General features: G+C 59.3%; 4 protein-coding genes across 4 annotated transcripts; all 4 read left to right on the top strand.

The window, feature by feature from the left end:
- Nucleotides 1–1,241: 1,241 nt before the first annotated feature.
- On the top strand, nt 1,242–7,106 carry LDBPK_366150 (hypothetical protein, conserved; the record flags this gene model as incomplete). The annotated part of the gene is made up of 1 exon (XM_003865679.1): nt 1,242–7,106. The coding sequence occupies one exon, from the start codon at nt 1,242–1,244 to the stop codon at nt 7,104–7,106; it is 5,865 nt and encodes a 1,954-aa protein (XP_003865727.1).
- A 959-nt stretch (nt 7,107–8,065) lies between these two features.
- On the top strand, nt 8,066–9,160 carry LDBPK_366140 (ras-like small GTPases, putative; the record flags this gene model as incomplete). The annotated part of the gene is made up of 1 exon (XM_003865678.1): nt 8,066–9,160. The coding sequence occupies one exon, from the start codon at nt 8,066–8,068 to the stop codon at nt 9,158–9,160; it is 1,095 nt and encodes a 364-aa protein (XP_003865726.1).
- An 815-nt stretch (nt 9,161–9,975) lies between these two features.
- LDBPK_366130 (hypothetical protein, conserved) lies at nt 9,976–12,363 on the top strand (the record flags this gene model as incomplete). Its single annotated transcript, XM_003865677.1, has 1 exon — nt 9,976–12,363. The coding sequence occupies one exon, from the start codon at nt 9,976–9,978 to the stop codon at nt 12,361–12,363; it is 2,388 nt and encodes a 795-aa protein (XP_003865725.1).
- A 1,663-nt stretch (nt 12,364–14,026) lies between these two features.
- On the top strand, nt 14,027–16,186 carry LDBPK_366120 (a44l protein-like protein; the record flags this gene model as incomplete). Its single annotated transcript, XM_003865676.1, has 1 exon — nt 14,027–16,186. One exon carries the CDS (start codon nt 14,027–14,029, stop codon nt 16,184–16,186), a length of 2,160 nt encoding a protein of 719 aa, XP_003865724.1.
- Nucleotides 16,187–18,862: the final 2,676 nt, after the last annotated feature.

Genomic DNA, 18,862 nt, shown 5'->3' with positions numbered 1-18,862 from the left:
ACACACACGCACAGAGAGACAGAGAGAGAATGTGCAACACCCTGACGCCCTCGTGGGGTGTTTTCCCACCCACCGCCATCGCAACTATTCTCTTATGTACTAAGACATGGACATGGTCCAAAGGGAGGCGGATGTGACGCAGCATGCACATGGAATGATGCGATATTATTCGTAAGAGAAAATAATGACGCGATGCAGGCCATCAGCGTACCCGCGCTTGCCAGATATTTGGTTGGCGCGCGTGTGCGTGTGCGCTTCTTCCCAGTACGGCATCCAGCGGATGCCATGGGCACCGGTTCTAAAGAGGTCTATGTGTGCGTCTTGCATTTTCTGAAGGTGGGCTTTTTCTTCCCCGCCTCGCACTACTGGAGGTCATGCCGCCACCGTTGCCCTCCCAATCTTTCTTCCACGGCTCCCGTCGTGGCTCGCGTCGGGTTTGCCCTCTTCTCTCTCCACACGGAACGGTCGAAGAGAAAACAAACAAACCCAAAGGGAAGTGTGCCTAAGGCAGGATAATACGAGGAAAGGGCCGACGCACATTTGTAACGAGGCGCGACGATCGACTTGAAATCATCAGCACAGCGTCTTCTCTCTTTTGCCTTTTTGCCGTTGTAGCCGCCACCTAAGCAAGCAGCGGGAAAGCAAAGCGGCGTGCATGTGCTCGTTCGCGGCACACCGCCCCATCCGACTCCGCTGCATACAAGCAAGCTGAAACGAAAAAAAAAATATATATATATATACATATACTGTAAAAGCAGTTTGCGCGAAATCAGGTCACACATCGTGGACTCAAAGCAGGCGTGCGGAGGCGTTGTGTGTGGACTGTTCGTTGCAAATTAGAGTGCTTGTGGGCCTCGTGTTCGCAGCAGCGCCTCCTTCTCCCTCTAGCTCCCTGCTGGTTTACCTGCCGTGGTCGCTTGTGTGTGCATGCCTGTGTGATCGCTAGATTGTTGGACCGTATTGGCTATCATTGTCGAGAAGGACCCACTATGTCTCTCTTCGGCGCAGATGCGGCCCCCTCGGCAGCGGCGTCTCTGCTGCCTGCGTCCCTGGACGCGTCGCAGACAGCCCGTCAGGCAGCACCTCGTTCTGGTGTAGCGTCATCGCAGCAGCCGAGCACGTTGGGCGTGTCATGTGCGGATAGGACGGGCACCCAGCTCAGCGTACTTGAGTCGTTGGCGAACCTCTTCAGCTGCCGAGAGGTCAAGGCACCAAGTTTGGCAGTGGCTCTGCTCCCTCGTATGGGAAGCTCGGCAGATGGCGACGCGGGTGAGGACCACGTAGACGAAAGTGACTACATAGTGGAAACACTCGCGGCAGCACCCTACTCTGTCTTGAGCGATGCCTCCAGCAACAGCTCCATCTCGTTGTTGCCAGGACTGAACGGCTCCGCCGTGTCTTTGCCGATGCAGTCGTCCGTCTCAAAGCGGCAAGTGCGCTCACATGCCTTGCACTTGCTCGAGGAGTCGCCGCAACAGCAGTCTTCGGCGCGTGAGCTCGCTTCTCTAACAAAGGTGCTGAGCGTATTGAGCGCGATTCTGCAGCGATCCCGCCGAGCGCACCAGCGCTCGCGCAACTTTGGGCGCCTACTGACCTTGCTCACAGACGGGCGGTTTGCTGCGACGGCTGCAGAGCATATGCAGACACTGTGGCTGCGTTGCGGTGGGCATGCATCGTCGCTTGGCGCGCAAGCCGGCGAAGACGCGGCGCTGTCCCTCTACTGCGACGTTCTGCTCCTGATCGCGTACCACGCGAGGATGGCGGACCCGAGCGACACGGTATCGTCCAGCCTCGTAGTCGCCGAAGAGGCGCTGGCGTCCTTGTACGCCGTCAACAGAGACATGGGCACCGAACTTGTCAGGGCAGCGGCGCATCGCCCAGCCTACCTGCGTCGCAGCGTTGCCTCTCTCACCGCTTTCTGCATTCTTCAGGCGGGTTGTCTGTCCCACAAGGTGCTTGAGGACGCGCTGCAAAACCTCGAACTCGGCGCTGCAGCACGGGCAAACATGGCGCACATGGCCTTCATGGCAGCGCTCCCGACGTCATTTCCACAGATGACGCAGACGTGGCAGTGCCGCGCACTCGAGGTACTTCGCAAGGCCACCTTGTATGACGCCGCTGCGGACATTGTCAGCTGCACTGACGGTGCCGCCGCTGTCTCTGTGATCAGGCGAATCAGCACGTGGGTACACGGATACGCCATGCAGAGCCTCTTGTCAGTCATGTCGGAGGCGGCGTGGTGCTACTGCACGGCTGATACGCTGCTCCACATTAGCCGTGCTGTGAGCGTGTACGGGGCAACGTGGACGGCGTACTCGGAGAGCTATATGAGCCTTATCAGTTTTCTGCATCGCGCCCTCACCCGGTACGAGTGCTCTTACGCGCAGGAGGAGTCGATGGCGTTGAAAGTGCCGGTGCTGAGTGCTCCGAAGTCGATCCTAGCAGGGTCGTCAAGCGCAACTCTTCCCGCTAACCGACAGGTGGGCTGGCGCTCCGCGCGATCGGCCGCACCGTCGGTGGAGTCACTGATGCGACACCCCGTTCTCGGTGCCGCAGGAGTGGACAACGACACGCCAGAGTCGAACCGGCAGGGAGGGCAGGAGAGTAGCACCTACTCTGCGTTTCATCTCAGCGGTGGCTTTGCGGAAGGCGATGGCGCGCTTAGCGACGCGGATGGCACCCCAGAATCCTTCCTAGCACGGTGCGAGGCGGAGACCGATTCTCCCCGCAGCTTTGTCTTCTACCTGTCTTTGCTGGCGTACGTGACATCGGCTCTGCCGTCGCTGCTGGGCTCTCTGGGAGAACTCCGTCTCTTCTTTTACCTACCCCACTCTCCTCGCAGTGCTGCGGTTGGCAACGGCGCCGCCTCGGACCGCGCCGCTGAGACAACAGACCCACCAGTCGCGGCGTCAGGAACGGGGCGCCACCTTTTCGCCCTGTGCATGGATCTCCTGCGTGCAAGCCTAGCCTCCGCCCTCGCTCACTCCGCAGACCAGTGGAGCCTGCGCGATCGGCCAAAGCGTCTGCTCTGCGAATCTGCGACGACGCTCTTGTGCGCCTTCATGTGTCGATTTCCGCATTCGCTGCAGCAACTGGAGGCAGAGACCGGCGCCACGCATTTGATCGGCCTCGTGAACCAGGTGGTGACAACCATTATCAAGGCGCCAAGCCCTTCGCTAAGGATGAAGCGGCTCGCGTACAGCCTGCTGCAGCGCTACGCATCTGCCGTGGATGCCTTAGGCGATATAATGGCGCAGCTCTTGGCTCCGTCGCACTGGGCAGCGCTGCGGTTGGGCGATGAGTACGTCGAGGCCGACCTGCGTGCTTGTGTGCAGCTCTACCAGCATTTGTGCCGTACCGTGTACCAACTGTCTCCTGCAGCGCCTGGCCGTCTCGTTTCGTTGCTTGCGGAACTGCCGTCAGGCGCCTTTAGTTGCTCCTCCGATGGTGAGGCGACGGCCACCACACTGGTACACACCATCTTCACCTTGGTGGAGGACCATTCCGAGGACGCGGCGGTGTTTGGTGGCGTGACGGTGCCACAGCTGCCACAGCTTATTGGTCGCCTGGGAGAGGCGCTCGACACATTGGCGAACGCGTACGCCAGGGGATACTGGGTGGCCGGCGGGGAGTCGACGTGGTGCTCCGTGTGTGCCACCGCCTCGCTCCTCTACAAAGCCGTGCTGCTCTACCGCGCGCCTGCGCTGGTCGCGACGACCGTCTTTCCTGCACGGTGGGGCCCCCAAGGGCGCGGCAGCGGTGGTAGCGTGATGGCCGAGGTGTGCCAGGGTGGTGGTGGCCGTCGTTCGCGCAGCGGGGTGCACGTACTCCTGCAGCTGCTTTGCGAGGATTCCCTGGCGCCGGTGCATCATGTTGTGACGGAGCTTCTCGTAGCAGCCCTGCATGCAACCGCCCTCCATCACACCTCGGAGTTCATGCTCCGGACGTTCCGTTCACACCTGTCTCCGTGCGAGGTCGTCATGGTTACCCAGCGGGTGTTGCAGGTGCAGCAGGACAGCCTGGGGTCGCCCTCGAATGCAATGCGAGTGGAGGTGGTGCAGGCAATGGCCATGTGGTGCCCGGCGCTATTCCTCTTTCTGTTTGGGCCAGCGAAGCGTGTGGTATGCGAGGACGACGACGCTAGTGAGGTTGCTGCACAGGGGCAAAGCTTGGGTGACGACGGCCACAGTGGCAGCGGCGGCGTTAGCCGGGCAGCGGCGCAGCCGGCAGATCTGCCGCTCATGCAGTTGCTGGTGGCAACGGTGCGCTCAGACAAGGCGGCCTTGTACGAGAAGGCGCTCGCGCTGAACATCCTTCGGTACAGCGGTATGTCAAGGCTTGTGGAGGTGCAGGAGATTTTGTCCCTCATGCCACGCGAGGACATCAACGCGACAAGGACGAACCCTGGCCGCGATGGGGGCGAGTGGGAGGAGGCGACGTTGGCGGTGGCCTGTGTGGCCTATGTGAATGCGAGAGTCGCGCTGGAGCTGTCCAGGTCGAGGCAGGCTAGCTCAGCTGTGGACGACGCCGGCGGCGGAGAGGTGGATGGCAGCAGCAGAGCGACCGCTTCAACTCGAGACAGCACCCCCGCTCCACCGCAGCAGCAGCGCCGGTCAACGCTGGCGCCCCCGTCGCCGTTCGCAACGGCAGCAGCTCGTCCGTTGCAGGCTGCCCGTAGCAAGGTGCTCGCTGCGTACACGGATATCATGGATCAACTGCTCCGCCACGGCGCCGCCGCTATGCAGCGTGTGCACAGCCTGTTCGATGCGGAGCGGTGCGACGTGGACTATGACGAACAGACGAACTGGTTGGTGCGGCAGGCGACGAGTATGATCTTGGGCGAAAACCCGGACGTCAGCGCCAGTGTTGTCTTTCCGCGCAGCGGCGCAACGACGGCATCGAGACGTTTGGCAGGTGGGAGCTCTCGCGACAGCATTGACACCCTTCTTCATGGAGTATCGCAGGGCAGCGTTCTGAGTCGCTGTGTTGTGCCAACGGCTCTCGCTGCTGCCACTGCTGCCCGTGCCCATGGTGAGCTACTGAATACGACGACCTTTTTGCAAACCCTGTCTAGCGAAAACGTCGAGGTCTTCGCGGCGTGCCAGCGGCTCTTCCCCGTGGGCACCGCCTCTACACGCTTCTTCCGCGGCACCGGTGACGATCGCCGGCTCAACAACCTTGCCGCACAGCTGGACACAATGGCAGACTTGGCAACTGTGCTTGAGCAGCTATTGTGGCTCAGTGGCGTTGACACGAGCACGGCAGGCCTATTCGTCAAGCGAACCCAACAGCTGCTCGAGTGCGCCGTTGAGTCGGTGCTGTCCTGCCAGCCGGGATCGCCACTGTTGGCCTCATTCCTCACGCGTCAGGTGCAGCAGCAGCTGCGTCTCGCCAAGGCGGCCGCGAGTATCTTGGAGACGGCTGTCGGCGGCGACGCAACCGAGCTCTTCGAAATGAGGCCGACCGCGCAGCACTCACTGCGGCGTCTGGTGGCGTTTGCCAAGGCGAATCGCAGGAACATGTTTGTCCTGGAGGGGGTGCTCCCAGTTGTCACTGCGTTTCCACTGGCCACGTTTGCCGCCTGCGCTGCCGTGGATGAGTTGATGGGGATGGTGCAGGGTGCCCTGTACGGCAAGCTGCGGCAATCCTCCTGGACGCCAGAGACGCTGGACGTGCTGGACAAGCTGGTGAACGGCTGCACACGCGTCTTCAGTCGGCCACGCTCTGATAGGGGTAGCGACGCAGTGCTCGTCAGTCGCCTGCTTCCGACCTTGCTGCAGGTTGCGTCGCGCCTCGCGCGATTTGTCCAGCCAACGCAGCCGAGCAACGCCGACACTCTCCGTTTTGTGCGCGTTGTGGAGTGCGTTACCTGTGTTATTGCCCACTGCGGCGGGCAAACGGCGGTGTTGGGCTTCGTGGACGAGGATGTTCTTCTCGGCTTCCTGCAGGCGATAGGTCAGTTCTCCACCTCCTCTGTTTACGATACGGCCGCGCAGCGGCACCTGCGTCTAGCGTGGAACGTGTGCTGGCTTGCACTCCTCTCCTTGTGGTGCACGATTGTGTCAGTGCGCGGGCAGTACAACGCAATCGCGTCAGGTTGGGTGCCATCTCTAAAAGCGGCGCTGCTGAGCAGCCCGCGCTTTGCTGCTGCTCTTAGCGCCTTCGCCGGCGGGCGCGGAGGCGACCGGGGCGGGCTGCTGCTCTGGGAGGTGGAAGAGGTGGACGCGTGCACACGACTTGCCGCAGTGCTGGCGGCTCAGAACGTCCTCCTCGAGAAACTCACGCCGTGTGTTCAGGCAGGCTTTGTGTTTTTCCGCCAACCTCACTTACACCAGCAATGCGTGGTGTCGGTGCCGAGTGCGGAGGCCGTGATCAGTGAAGGCAGGCGGATCACGATCGCCCAGGCGTATGTGCTGCGCAACGAGCTTACAATCCTGCTGAAGCAGGCATCCTATGCCGTTCCCCGTGATGGCGCCACGCTGGCAGCCTTTGTGTTTCCATTAGAGCTGCTAGGGCAGACGGCGGAGCTGGCGAGCCCCGCCAACCTCACCGACGGCGCCGTGGCCGCCGCCTCGACAGCCACGTCGCTTGTGTACTCGCTGGACCTCTTGCGCCAGTTCACCGTGCGGGAGCTGCAGGTTCTCCGGAAGGTCACCGCCGCGACTGCACCCGGTGGCGCTGGACTCGAGCGCTCCCCGAATGTGGGCTACACCAACCTTGCATCGCGCGAGTCGAGCGTTACGCGGTCCCCCAGCAGGGGGCCGCTTGTCGGCGACGCTGACACCGTTACTGACGTGGATGACTCCTTCGCAGTGGACGGCCAGGTCGACGTCGCGACAGACGTGCAATCGGTGCATCTCGAGACTGTGCAGCTTGCCTTGACGGCCTACGCCCTGACGGTGCAGGACTTCATCCAAAATGCGAGCCGCGCCCCTGGAATGTTGTACACGGCAGCGGTGCTCCAGGGGGTGCGGCACTCCACCGAGCGCCTCGTTCGCACACTGCGAAGTCTCGTGAAGGACCTCGGCGAGGTGCGTTGGCCGCTGCTTAGTCGCGTGGTGCAAGGGCAGACTGCGCGGCTTCAGCACCTCATCGAGTACCTGTAAAGGTTCTCTCAGGAGCGCGCCTGTGTTTCTGTGCGTTGTTTGCCGTCTGAGAGGGTGTGCGCTGCGTTGTCTTCCTCTCTTTCTTTGTGGGTGTGCCTTTGGCTCACTCCTCGTGGAGGTCTTTTCGGTAGTGGAATGAAGAATAAGCTCTGCGTGTGCGTGGTGGTGGGTGTGACATGCAGGAATGTGGCGGACTCGAGCGTGTTTGTATGTGTGTGTGTGTGTGAGAGAGAGACGCATCATACCTTTCGCACACACGCACAAACGTGCAAGAGGAACAACTCATGACTGGCCAGAGAACTTGCAAACAGGAATGGAAAAAGGGAGACGAAGAAGGAAGACACATCTGCGCTGCTCGGCGAGGAAAGTGCACCGCCTCAATCCCCTGTTGCTGCAGTGGCTACGGGAATAAAACACAAGCAGCAAGCACAGAGCAACAGCGTCGAAGCAGTCAGCTGGGAAGCGCTCATGTAGAGGGAGGAGCGCGGGAGCTGCATCTCCGCAATCGGCCCTCCTGAACCATCTCGCCGTAGAGAAGGGAAAAGAAAGAGTGCGTCCGTCCCCTCATGGGCTTTGCTGGCATCATCTCTCCTTTTCTTCAACTTCTGGCCTTGCCCCCTCTTATCGGTCTATCCGGATTCCTCTTTTCGCTCCGACACGGCGCTACACGCCGTCCCGGCATGCTTCCGCCCTCGCCCTCTGACTGGGTGGAGTACACGACGACACGTTCTCTTCTTGTTCTTCCGTTTCTTTGCTGCACACACACACGCGCGCGCATACACTCTCCCTCTTCACCCTCGTGTGTGTGTGGGTGTGTGCGTGAGGCGGTCTACATCTCTGCATGGCTGGAGTTCTCGTTAGGGCTGCTTGCCAGACCCACTTCACTACTTGCTCGCCCTTTTTTTTTTCGCTTTGGCTGTTTTGGTTGTTGTCGCGCGCTTACGTTAGGGTGGCCGAGCATGTCCAACAACATGCTCGCACTGCCCAAGGTGCTGCTCATGGGGCTACGGAAGTCGGGCAAAAGCAGCATCCAGAAGGTTGTCTTTGAAGGTATGCAGCCGCACGACTCGGCGACCTTGGCGACCACCGTACAGCCGGAGAAGAGCACCGTGCACTCGAACGACTTTGTGAATTTTGAGGTGTGGGACTTTCCGGGCCAAAATGATCCATTTGACTCCAGTAACGCCAGCCGCTATGACGTGAATCAGCTGCTGGAGAACTGTGGCGCGATTGTGTACGTGCTGGACTGCCGCGAGCTAATCGACGACGCCCGTGCGCGGTTGCTCGACACCATCAGCGCTGCGTACCGGTACAATCCCGAGCTGTGTGTTGAGGTGTTTATTCACAAGGTCGACGCCCTGAGTGAAGACCACCAGGCCGACCTGCTGGCGAGCCTGCAGCGTCGTGTGGAGGAGGAAGCAAAGCAGTTGCTGGAGAACGTGCAGCCGCTACGTCTAAACTTCAACCTCACCTCTATCTTCGACCACTCCGTCTTCCAAGCATTCTCGCTAGTGGTGCAGAAGCTGATCAAATCCAAGACGCCGTACATAACGGAGCTGCTGCAGATGCTCAACTCAAACAGCAATATCGACCTCTCCTACCTCTTCCTTAGCCACTCCAAAATCTACGTCGCCGTGGACGAGCGCAACCGCCTCAAGTCGCGCACCTACGACCTCTGCAGCGACGCCATTGAAGTGGTCGTGAAGATGAGTCGCATTTACATGCGGCAACGTGACGGCGCCGCCGGAGGCGTGAAGGATGCCTCGGCGGACTCGGTGCACGCTTTGGCCGCTTCCGCTACCAGCTGCGCCATCTTCTCGTCTTTGGACAGTGCAGACGAATGCGCCTCTGACGTGTCCGAGTTGTACCGCGGCGCAAATGCAGTGATTCAGCTCAGCAACGAGGACTGCATCTACGTCCGCGAGCTGCCAAGCTCCCTGACCTTGGTGCTGATGATGAAGCAGACACACCTCGAAAACCGTGCGTTGATTGACCGTAACGTGGACATATTCTACAAGGCTGCCTTTGACATCTTCAACACGAGTGCATCCTAGGTGAAGCAATGCTCGAGAGAGAGAGAGAGGCACGCAAGGGCGCACAGGAGGCGTTACGCCGAACCGCTCAACACTGAAAACGTGTTCATGGCGCGTGCAGGATAACTCTCCTGTTATTGCTTTCTTTTTTTGCTGCTGTTCTCGTCGCATGTTCGGATGTTGAAGAACAGGCTCCTCGTTCTGCACTGCCTCCCCTCCTGGATGCGTGTACGTGTTGGCAAAAGGAGAACGGAAACGCATCGAGGGACGCTCTCCCGGTTGTTGCTGACGGCTGCGTCGCGCGCTCTCCATGCTGCGGCGGTGTCTTGTGGGCATGCCTGCAAATCCCCCCTCCCCCCTCCTCCTCCTCGAGAGAAAAACAAGGAAGCCGAATACGTCCTGCTTGATCTCTGCAACGCCCTCTCCCGCCAGCACTCGAACTGTATGTACGCCTTGGCGGCCGCACATTTCTATGAGAGTATTCCGCTTCTATCGGCACTGCAGGGCCCCCAAAATGCCTGTGCATTGAATGCGTTTTTTTTTTTTTTGGACAAACTGGGGGAGAGGGACGCGCGATCTCACCTTTGCTAGTTTTCTGCTTGCACGCCTCTCGTTCTCCCCTCTCGCTCTCCTCTTGTGATGGCGCATCTGATTTCGTCTGGGAGGCAGGTGTGCGCACTCGGCACGTCAACCGCTAAACCACCTCTCCCCTCTTGCCTCGCTTCAGGCGCATCCGTTTTTCGCCTGCCCACGTGCCCTTCTCCGACTGTGCAGCGTGCAAAGTTACTCACAAACAGCCCCTTCCCCCTCCCGGCAAAAAAAAAAAAACAGAAAGAATGGAGCTGGTACAGCAGTCGATCGCGCCGCTGAGCCCCTTCACTTGGGTCCCGGAAGAGGAGGCAGCCACGCCTGGCTATGCGAACGTTGCTCTTCACGACATCGCGCGGCTGGATCTGCGATTCGAGCTCATTGTCGAGGAATTCGCCGTTCCTTTCCGCCATCCGCTCCACCGCATTTACGCCACGCATCCACTTCTGCGCAATGCCCTGTCGCCACGGCAGCTGCAGCTGCTGCAGTACGGCATGGTGGTGGATTCAGAAGAGCAGCTCGTCATCGTGGCAGCGTCGCCCTGCTGCGGCGATTCGGGGGCCTGCATCGCCGCCTCATACCAGCAGGTTTTCGAACGGGCCATGGACTCGACAAGCAGCATGGAGAGTCACCCGCTTTTGCTGGAGTATACCTTCGTCGTGTACCGGCTTCCCGCTGCCGTGGCCAACGATCAGGCACGCGGCAGCGACGCCCCTGAGGCGCTCTTCCGTCTCGTCTTCCGTAACATTGTCTCTCAGGAGGAGATGCGGGGCGCCGACAAGGCTGCCGCGCCGCGCTATATGCTGGTAGCGGTGCTAGCGTCTTCGGATGCCTACTACGCGGAGCTACAGCGTGGCATTCAGTACCGCAACGAATGGATCGCCAACATGGCGGCCACGCGCGCGTGCGATCCGCCACTCTCCAAGGTTTCATCCTCCTCGTCGACCTCCACCACCGTGCCTCCGCAGAGAATGGTGCCAGAGACGGTGGCGCGTGAAGTGTGCGCTTCCTCGCCGCTGTCGCAGCTGTGCACGAGCTTGGCCTGCGTACTCGAGCGCTTGAGCCCAGAGGAAACGGGCGTGGACCTCGAAGGCGTCGTCCGTAAGGATGTGGTGGACGGAGATGTTGCCAAGGCGGTGGCCGGCTCCTTTGCTCGAGGACCTTGCGTGGTGCAGGCAAGGGATCCGTGGATGTACTACTACACGCGAGAAGGACCCCGCCTAAAGAAGCGTATCGACGTGGCGCAGAGCACCCCTGCGGTGTTGCGGGCGTGGCGTGACGGCGCGATGGATCTGGCCGAGTTCCAGGTAACGCCGATGAAGGCCGGCGATGTGTGGAGTGGCTCTGTCGATCCTCACAAGAGCACACACCCACTCCTCTCACTCGCGTCGAAGGCCGCGCCGTGCGCGCGCTTGCTGCTTCTGCCGTCACACCGGGAGGTGTCAACCCTCTTTGCCGACAACGAGATCACCTCCTTTTTGCCTAAGGCTGAGGTGGCCGACGAGGCAGGGGGCAAGCCGTTTGGCGTGGTGTACGTCAACCCGGCAGCTGAGCGACTGCGGCGGTGGATCCTGCAAGGACTCGTGTGCGCCGAGGCGCACGGGGTGCATACAGTGTTCCTAGAGCTGGACCCTGTCGACCTCATCGCACCGTGCGTCGAGCTGCTCTACGAGGACAGTGATGCAGAAAATCTGAGCGGCGTAGAGGACCGCGTTGGCGTCGACAAGGGCTACACCGAGTCGCAGCTGCGCTATCGGCGCGCGCTCTTCCTGGTGTGCCAGGTGTGCATGGAGACGGTGGAACTCTTTGTGCGGTGCAGCGGGCTTGTGTGGAAGGTGACAGTGGCGGTGAAAGAGCTTGGCGGCAAAACGTTCGCGTCTCGGGACAAAAACTGCGAGAACGCCGCAGTCCGCGTCGACGCCTCCAAAGCGGCCTTCACGAACGTTCCCTTCACCCTGTGGTGCGGCGAGATCCTCGACGTGATTCGCAAGGCAGCGGTCGCGCTGGAGTCGAGGTCTGCACTCAACACGCTGTCCTTTCCGGATGAAGGCGAGAGTGCAGTAGGAGACGACGCCGCTGTGGCGGCGGCAGCGGTGAAAGCAGCTCCCCTGAACGGCGCGCACGCCAGCGCTCTGATTGCGCAGCCGGAATCGTCGAGGGCGCTTGTGACGTATCCGAAAGAGGGTATCGAGGGAGCACTGGCGCTCTTTTCGGGGGACGCAGTGAGGTCGACAGTGCCTGTCCCGCCATACATCGCTGCGCAGGCGGAGGCCGCCGGCGTAAAGGTCGGTGATGATGCCATGCATCCGCTCTTCAAGGCGCTGTGCGCTGCCGCACGGCAGCAGGACACCCTACCTGTGTCTTCCTTGGTGGATGTCTTGCTTCATGAGTGGACCGGTGGCTCTCCGAAGAGTCGTCGTCGCTTACCGTTGCGGCTCATCTGCCCGCTTGACAGCTGCGGGGTCCCTGTCAACCGCTCTCGCGTGCAGCGCTTTTTGCTCCCCTTCCTGCAGGTGATGCGGAGTTCCCCCGGTGTGCGGACCGGGTCCTCGATGCGGACAGAGAACCCCGATGACGCCGGAACCGTGAACTACGCCCAGTTCTCCATGGTGATGCTTGCTATCGCCAAAATGTAATGCTGTTCACTTTTCCCCTTTGCTTTCCTTGCGTATCTGTCTTGGTGCCACCAAGCGACTGTGCGTAAATGCAATGCCAGGGATGGATCGCGTAGTCAAGGGAGGCGCCACTGACACGCACACACTTGAGCACCTAAAACAGCAGACGCAGAACACGAACATGTCCCCCACCCCGCCCTGCTTTTCACACCCCTCTCTCTGCAGAACGTGAAAACTGAGTCATTGGCTTTTGTGCGGATCCCGTCACTCTCTCGCTCTCTATTGGTCGCCTCCCCCTCCCCCCCCCCACACACACACATGGCGGAATGTGCACGCGGCCACAGAAATGTACACTATATTACGTATCAGTGCTCACTCTACTCTCGGATTTTTTTTCGTTATTGTTTGTTGTTTTTTTTTTTTAACGATGAGAAGGGGCGTTGTGATTTCCTGTTCAGGGTTCGGTGTGGAGCTTTTTCACCAACGCCACCTCCTCCTCTCTGTACCAGTGCAAGTGTCTATATATGCGTGTGTGTGTATGTTCATGTGTGTGCGTGCGGTTCGGCACCTCGAAGTCAGGCATGCGGCAACGGTGTGCAGCCGATGTGAGTGTGCCCTACCCTCTCCCTTTGTTTCATTTCTCCCCCGCTCTCTGCGCCACTGCAGAGACGGCAAAGAGGGTTGAGGAGGAGGAGGAGGGGGAGTCGAGCTGTTGATGTTGTCTTTCAAACTACCGCCCAGCTACTTTCACAAGCCGAACACAAAGTTCTGTGGACGTGTGGGAGCGCTTGTGTGTGTGTGTGTGTGAAGCACTCCTTGTTTTATTGCATGATTTCTGTGCAACGATCCACTTGAGTCGAGCGGGCGCACAGTTGCAGGGGTCTGCGCAGCTCCTCCGCACCACCTCTCTTTCCGCCCGAAATGCCATGTACAGTATCTCTTTCCTTCCCTCTCTTTTTTTTCCACGTGGCTTGTGGTGCTTAACTGGACTTCCCCCCTTCCCCCTTTCCAAAGGGGGCGACGGCGGCTTCGTCGAGCGGGTTTTGTTTGTATCCTTCTCCGTGCGTACCCCCTGTGGATTACGCATCGTGGCTTTTGCCGCGTTTTTACTTGGCTACTTTCGAACTTTACGCACCTCATCGCAACGGCAAAGACGAAAAGCTAAACGGAAATATATATATATATATGATGCCACTCTGCAGTACGTCGCACGCCGCACCACCCCTGTATGACGCACGCTGCCAGCCCGTTCTCTACGGCGGCGCGGCTTTAGTGTGGCCCCAATGGGAATGTGCACTTCCACAGCGCTGTAGGTGACTTTCTGAGAATCACGTCCGTTGATGCAGACGGAGATAGTGGTCCTCATCACCTATAACAACTCCCTAGCCGTGGACGTGTGGGGCACCGGCATCTTTGTGTGTGCATCCTGGAATGGGATAGTAGATCGCGTGCGCAGCCGCCCTCCTCTTGTTTTCCCGAGCATGACCGGTGTGAGAGACTTGTGTGTTCTTGCGTCCATGTGTGGATCCTGTTCGAATATGTACTGTTTTCCGCCCTCCCCCACCCTCATCCCTCTTGTTCTGTCCTTGCCTCCCCATTCGCAGGCTGCTCCAGCCCAGCGAATTTTCCGGTTCCATCGTCGAACGCTCGCGAGGTATACCGGAATTGTGCTTGGCTTTTTCGCATGCTCTCTCCGCCGCTAGCTGGCGTCCCGTCGGCGGCGCTGAGGTCGTCGCTGGAAGGAAGTCGCCTTCTAGCTCTGTGGCGAGTCTTTGAGGGTCATGTTGATGCCTTGGCGGCGGCCCTTTATGGCTTGAGCCGCTACTCACCTTTCCCATTCGAAGTAACGGTGGTCGTTATTGTTTTTGGCTGCATAGCGATCCGCCAAGTCGTGCGGTGGTACTCCTCTGACGTCCCCACGAAGCATGCCTACGTCTACTGGAAGCTGCACGATCCCATCGAATCGGCTTACTACACCCCATACCTGCCGTCGAACCACATGTGCACAGCACTCCTGCTCTACATGGCGCGAAAGCTCTGGCAAGAAAAGCCCCTCACCGCAGCCGAGTTGCGGAACAAGTCGTTTATGATCAACCTGCTCTCCCTCTACTCCAAACCCAGCGAAGCAGAGCTCTACGGCGATGTCGAAGGGCCGATGTTTTTGTTCCGCGAGAAGCTGATGGTGCCAGTGAAGCTGCCCATGTACCCCTTCTGGACATCGACGCATCAGGATGGGGTGGAGGTGTGCGCATGGATTTCGATGCCGCGGACCAAGAACACCGACTCTGCAGCGCGCCGCAGTGTTTTTCTCCGCGTTCGCAAGGATGGATCCCCCGGCGGCGGCGCTGCGGCCGACGCCGTGCTGCGACGCTTTGTCGAGGACGCGTTGAAATTCTACTTCGTCAACGGCTATGTTGACACGGAACACTGCGACCTGCGCATGTACTGCCCCACGGTGACAGCCCGACATGTCATGGTGAAGAGCGTGCCACTTCCACTCGGGCCGACGCTAGATACCGTGTTCTTTCCACAGCGCGAGCACGTCAAGTCGTTGCTCGCGCGCTTCGCGGAGAAGACGGGACGCTACGCGATTGAGGGCTTCCCTCACAAGCTTGGGTTTCTGCTGTACGGCCCCCGCGGCACCGGCAAGCGCTCGCTCGTTCGTGCTCTTGCCTACCACACCCACCGCCACATTGTCCGCATCCCCCTCTCTAGTTTTACGCGAGGCGACCATCTCTTCAAAATGTTTTACTTTGAGTCTGTGCTGACGAGCAGCACGGAGGAGTGGGCGCTGCTGAGCAGCAAGAAGGTCATCTTCCTCATCGAGGACGTCAACACCAACGACGACCTTGTGCGGGCGCGTGCAAGCGAGCACGTGGTGCGCGTACGCCGGCCCCACGGGCTGACGACTTTAAGCTCGCAGCAGGCGACCACGGAGAGCGGCGGATCCAAGGCGCTCGTCGCTGCGAAGCCAGCTTCGCAGGACTGCATCTCCCAAGCGAGTGTGCAGGAGACAGTGAAGGTGGTTACCCGAACAGCCGAACGGGCGCCGCCGCCGACGTCGGTGCCAGACGCGGTTGGTTCTAGAAAGTCGCTTCTGTGCCAAGAAACTGGTGGGGACAGGCTCAGCCTCTCCTCCTTGTTGAATATTCTGGACGGCGCAGTGGAAGACTCGGATCGGATTGTGGTCATGATAGCGGATCACCCGGAGCGCCTCGACCCCGCACTGCTTCGACCAGGGCGTCTCACGACGCATCTCCGATTTGACTACATCGAGCTGGACGATCTGATCCGTCTTTGCGGGCTCTTCTTCGGCTCCGAGTGCGGCGAGGTACCAGGTACTCTGACTGCCACCGGGGAGGCGACCCCACAGAAACCGACGACGGGCTACAGCTATGGTCGCATGGAAGCCTCTGCCGCCACTCTACCGCAGAAAGTTCACGATGGGCTGCTAGAGGTGAATGAACGCTGTCGCGCCGAGCTGCAACCGGCTGTCGCACGCGCTTCGAAGGACACAGAGGACGACGCATGTCGTCTGCAGTGGCTTCGTCAGGGGCTCTCCGCATCGGCGGCGGATGCCAATGCCAAGAAGAAGGTTATCCATCAACTCTCTAGAAAGCAAGCGGCCCAGGTGCGTTCGTGCATCGCAGCCTTGGAGGAGGAGGCGTCTTCGCAGGCGCCTGAAGCTCGACAGAGAGCCTCGTACAACTTCTTGATAACGCCCTCGCATGTGCATCACCTGTGCATGCGCGCCGCTGGCCTGAACGACTTTCTTGACGCCCTCTCTGCGTATATTCGTAACGGGAGCAGCAGTGGAGCCGGCATCAAGGGCAGCTCAGACTAGACAGTATAGCGCACGCGCCGTGGTGTGTGTACGGTGCACCGTTAGGATGCGATCCATGTACGTTGTGTGTACGTGTGTGTGTGTGTGCATGCGTGTGTTTGCAGCTTTAGGGATCTCTCAGGTACGGCGGAGCACTACGCGCAGACACGCGTTGCAATGCATCATTTTGTTGTTGTTGGTGTCACCATTTGTGTTGTCGTTTGCCGCCGCCTCGCATTCTTTGGGTTGTTTTTTTTTTTTGTTGTTGGTTTTTGGTCTCCGTTTGTGAGAGAGTGGGGAGTGCACGTGTACTCCTTCCTCTCCTCCCTCACACGGACGTCTCTCCCGTGTTTTTGTTTTCGTTTTTGTTGTAAAGAAGGCAGCACAAACAACATCCGAACACAGAAGAAGAAAATCTGTGTGTTTTTTATTTTATTTTCCGTTCTCCCACTGCTTCACTCCCTCCCTCTCCACCTGTGTGAGCACGTCCACTTCCTCATAATGCTACGGCCGCTCTTTCCTTCTCTTTACGTGGCGCGACAGACAAACGAAAAATATCCATGTAGGAGGGTAGTCACATCTGTCGCCCTGTCCAACTGCGTCGCTCTCGCTCTCTCTGGCCTTGAGCGAGTCCCTGCGCGTGTGTTTATGTGTTGGTATCCGTGTGTGTGGTTTGCGTTTGCTGAGTCTACAAGAAGCATCTACGTAGCAGCATCAAAAAGTCGCCCTCGAGCGCGATTTGTTTGTTTCAGCTGCTGCACAGACTGCTGAATCGCCTACTCTACCGGTCCATGTTGCTGCGTGACACCATGAAGACGGTCACCGCCCCCGAACGTGCATTCCGTGTGCAGCACTGCTGTTCACCAGCAGTGGAGCTTGCCCATCTCCCTCAGCGGAGCTTCTAGAGGACACGATATGTGAAGTAGCGCACGGCGGTCTCACTTTGGTACCAACCGTGTCACCCTTTTGTGTAGCTATCACGCTCCTTCGTCCTCCCCTCGCACCCAAACCACCCACCCACACACACACACGCACGGCTATTCCCCGTGCCTTTGTTCTTACCTTCAGCGCCCATTCACCTACGCGGCAACTGCCGGAAGACAAGCTCGCATTCCCAACAGCGTCACGACAAGACCATGTGTGTGTGTGTGTGTGCGTGCCGTTGCTCTTCAAGCTGAATGGGTTTGCGGGAGCAGCGGCCGGACGGCAAAGCATGATGATACCCTATTTGTTCTATTCAACCGAACGCACTCGCCAGCACACGCCCTCGCACACGCACTCGTTTGTGTGTGCGCGCCGGTGTGTGCTGGCGTGTGTGCATGATCGAACAGCCTCTTAGCAATACGTATCGAGAATCTGATGGTCTTTCCCTTGCCCGCGCTGCTGCTGCGCCGCTCTCCTCCTTCGCCTCGTTTTTTTTTTCTGTGGGCGTTCTTGAACTCGTTAGCATTTGTCCTTGCCGTGACTGCGGAGTAGGGTCGCCGTCGACAAGGAACTACAACTCTCTGGATTCCTCGAGTCGTTCAATTCTCGTGCAATCCTCATCGGTTGTCGAAGAGACAGAGGGGTCGGGCACGCAAACGTGAAAGTACGGTGGAGACGACGACTGGCCGTGTACGTGCGTTCGTTGGAGCAGTGGGGTCCGGGTTTGGTGGAAAGTGCCAACGCTAGATGACATCATGTGGAGGGGAGGTGAGTGACGCCGCCTCACGGCTGCTCTTTTCCGTCGGTGGTACTGAAAACAACAGGACTTCCTTCGGTGTGCAACAGCTGCACTGCGGTAAGCGAAGCGCGCAACAATGGAGGGAGTGTTTCACGCGGCGAGCAGCGCGAAAGGGGGAATGGGGCAGGTTGCAGGCTCTTCTCCGCGCGGGTGATTACCCGGAAAGAGAGGATATATATGTATATATATATGTATGTGGACGTCTGTGTGCCCGCGAAAATCTGCTTCGCGAAGTTGGAGCTTCCACATATGATGTTGGATGTGTCGGAGATTCCGCCGCACATACATGGCGGTGACGCAGCAGAGGATGATGGTACTCTACTTGCTCACGTGAGAAGAGATGTGCACGGCATCCCCACCTCTTCTGCGGCTCCGCGCAGACCGCAAGATGGGCGGAAGCATTGCTTAACAGATGAGCTCCATAGCGATACGTATCGAGAACCTGACGTCGCTGCGATGTACTCCTCGATTCCGTACAGGTGACTGTGGCCGCTGTCAAACTACAACTCTCTGGATCCCTTGGGCCATTTCTCGTTCCCAGTGCGATCCTCATCAGTTGTCGAAGAAGGGGGTCTGGTAAAGGTGCTCTTAAGCTCTTTTAAAGCAGGGAAACAAAGGTCGGCCCTCTTCATGAGAGGCACCCCACAAGGGCGTCAGGGTGTTGCACATTCTCTCTCTGTCTCTCTGTGCGTGTGTGTTGGAGGGGGGAGGGAGCCACGCAGCCCCTCCCCCTAACCCTATCCCTCTGCCGAATGCCGAGCCACGTCTGATGGGCGACAAGGTCAGGTACCTACGGCGCAGGGAAAGTCTGAGCGATGCATCGCTGCGGATGTCGGCGGGTCAGGTCGTGGACGGCGTGGTCGCCGAAGCGACCTGCGGCAGGGAAGAGGCTCGCAGGATCCACATGATGGGTAAAGCGCGAACGCCACTCGAGCGTGCACCCCATCCCCTGGCCCCTTACACCACCTACTGGT

The sequence above is a fragment of the Leishmania donovani genome, chromosome 36, assembly GCF_000227135.1.
Source record: "Leishmania donovani BPK282A1 complete genome, chromosome 36".
Lineage (NCBI taxonomy): Eukaryota > Euglenozoa > Kinetoplastea > Trypanosomatida > Trypanosomatidae > Leishmania > Leishmania donovani.
This window is presented reverse-complemented; position numbering and strand designations above follow the sequence as displayed.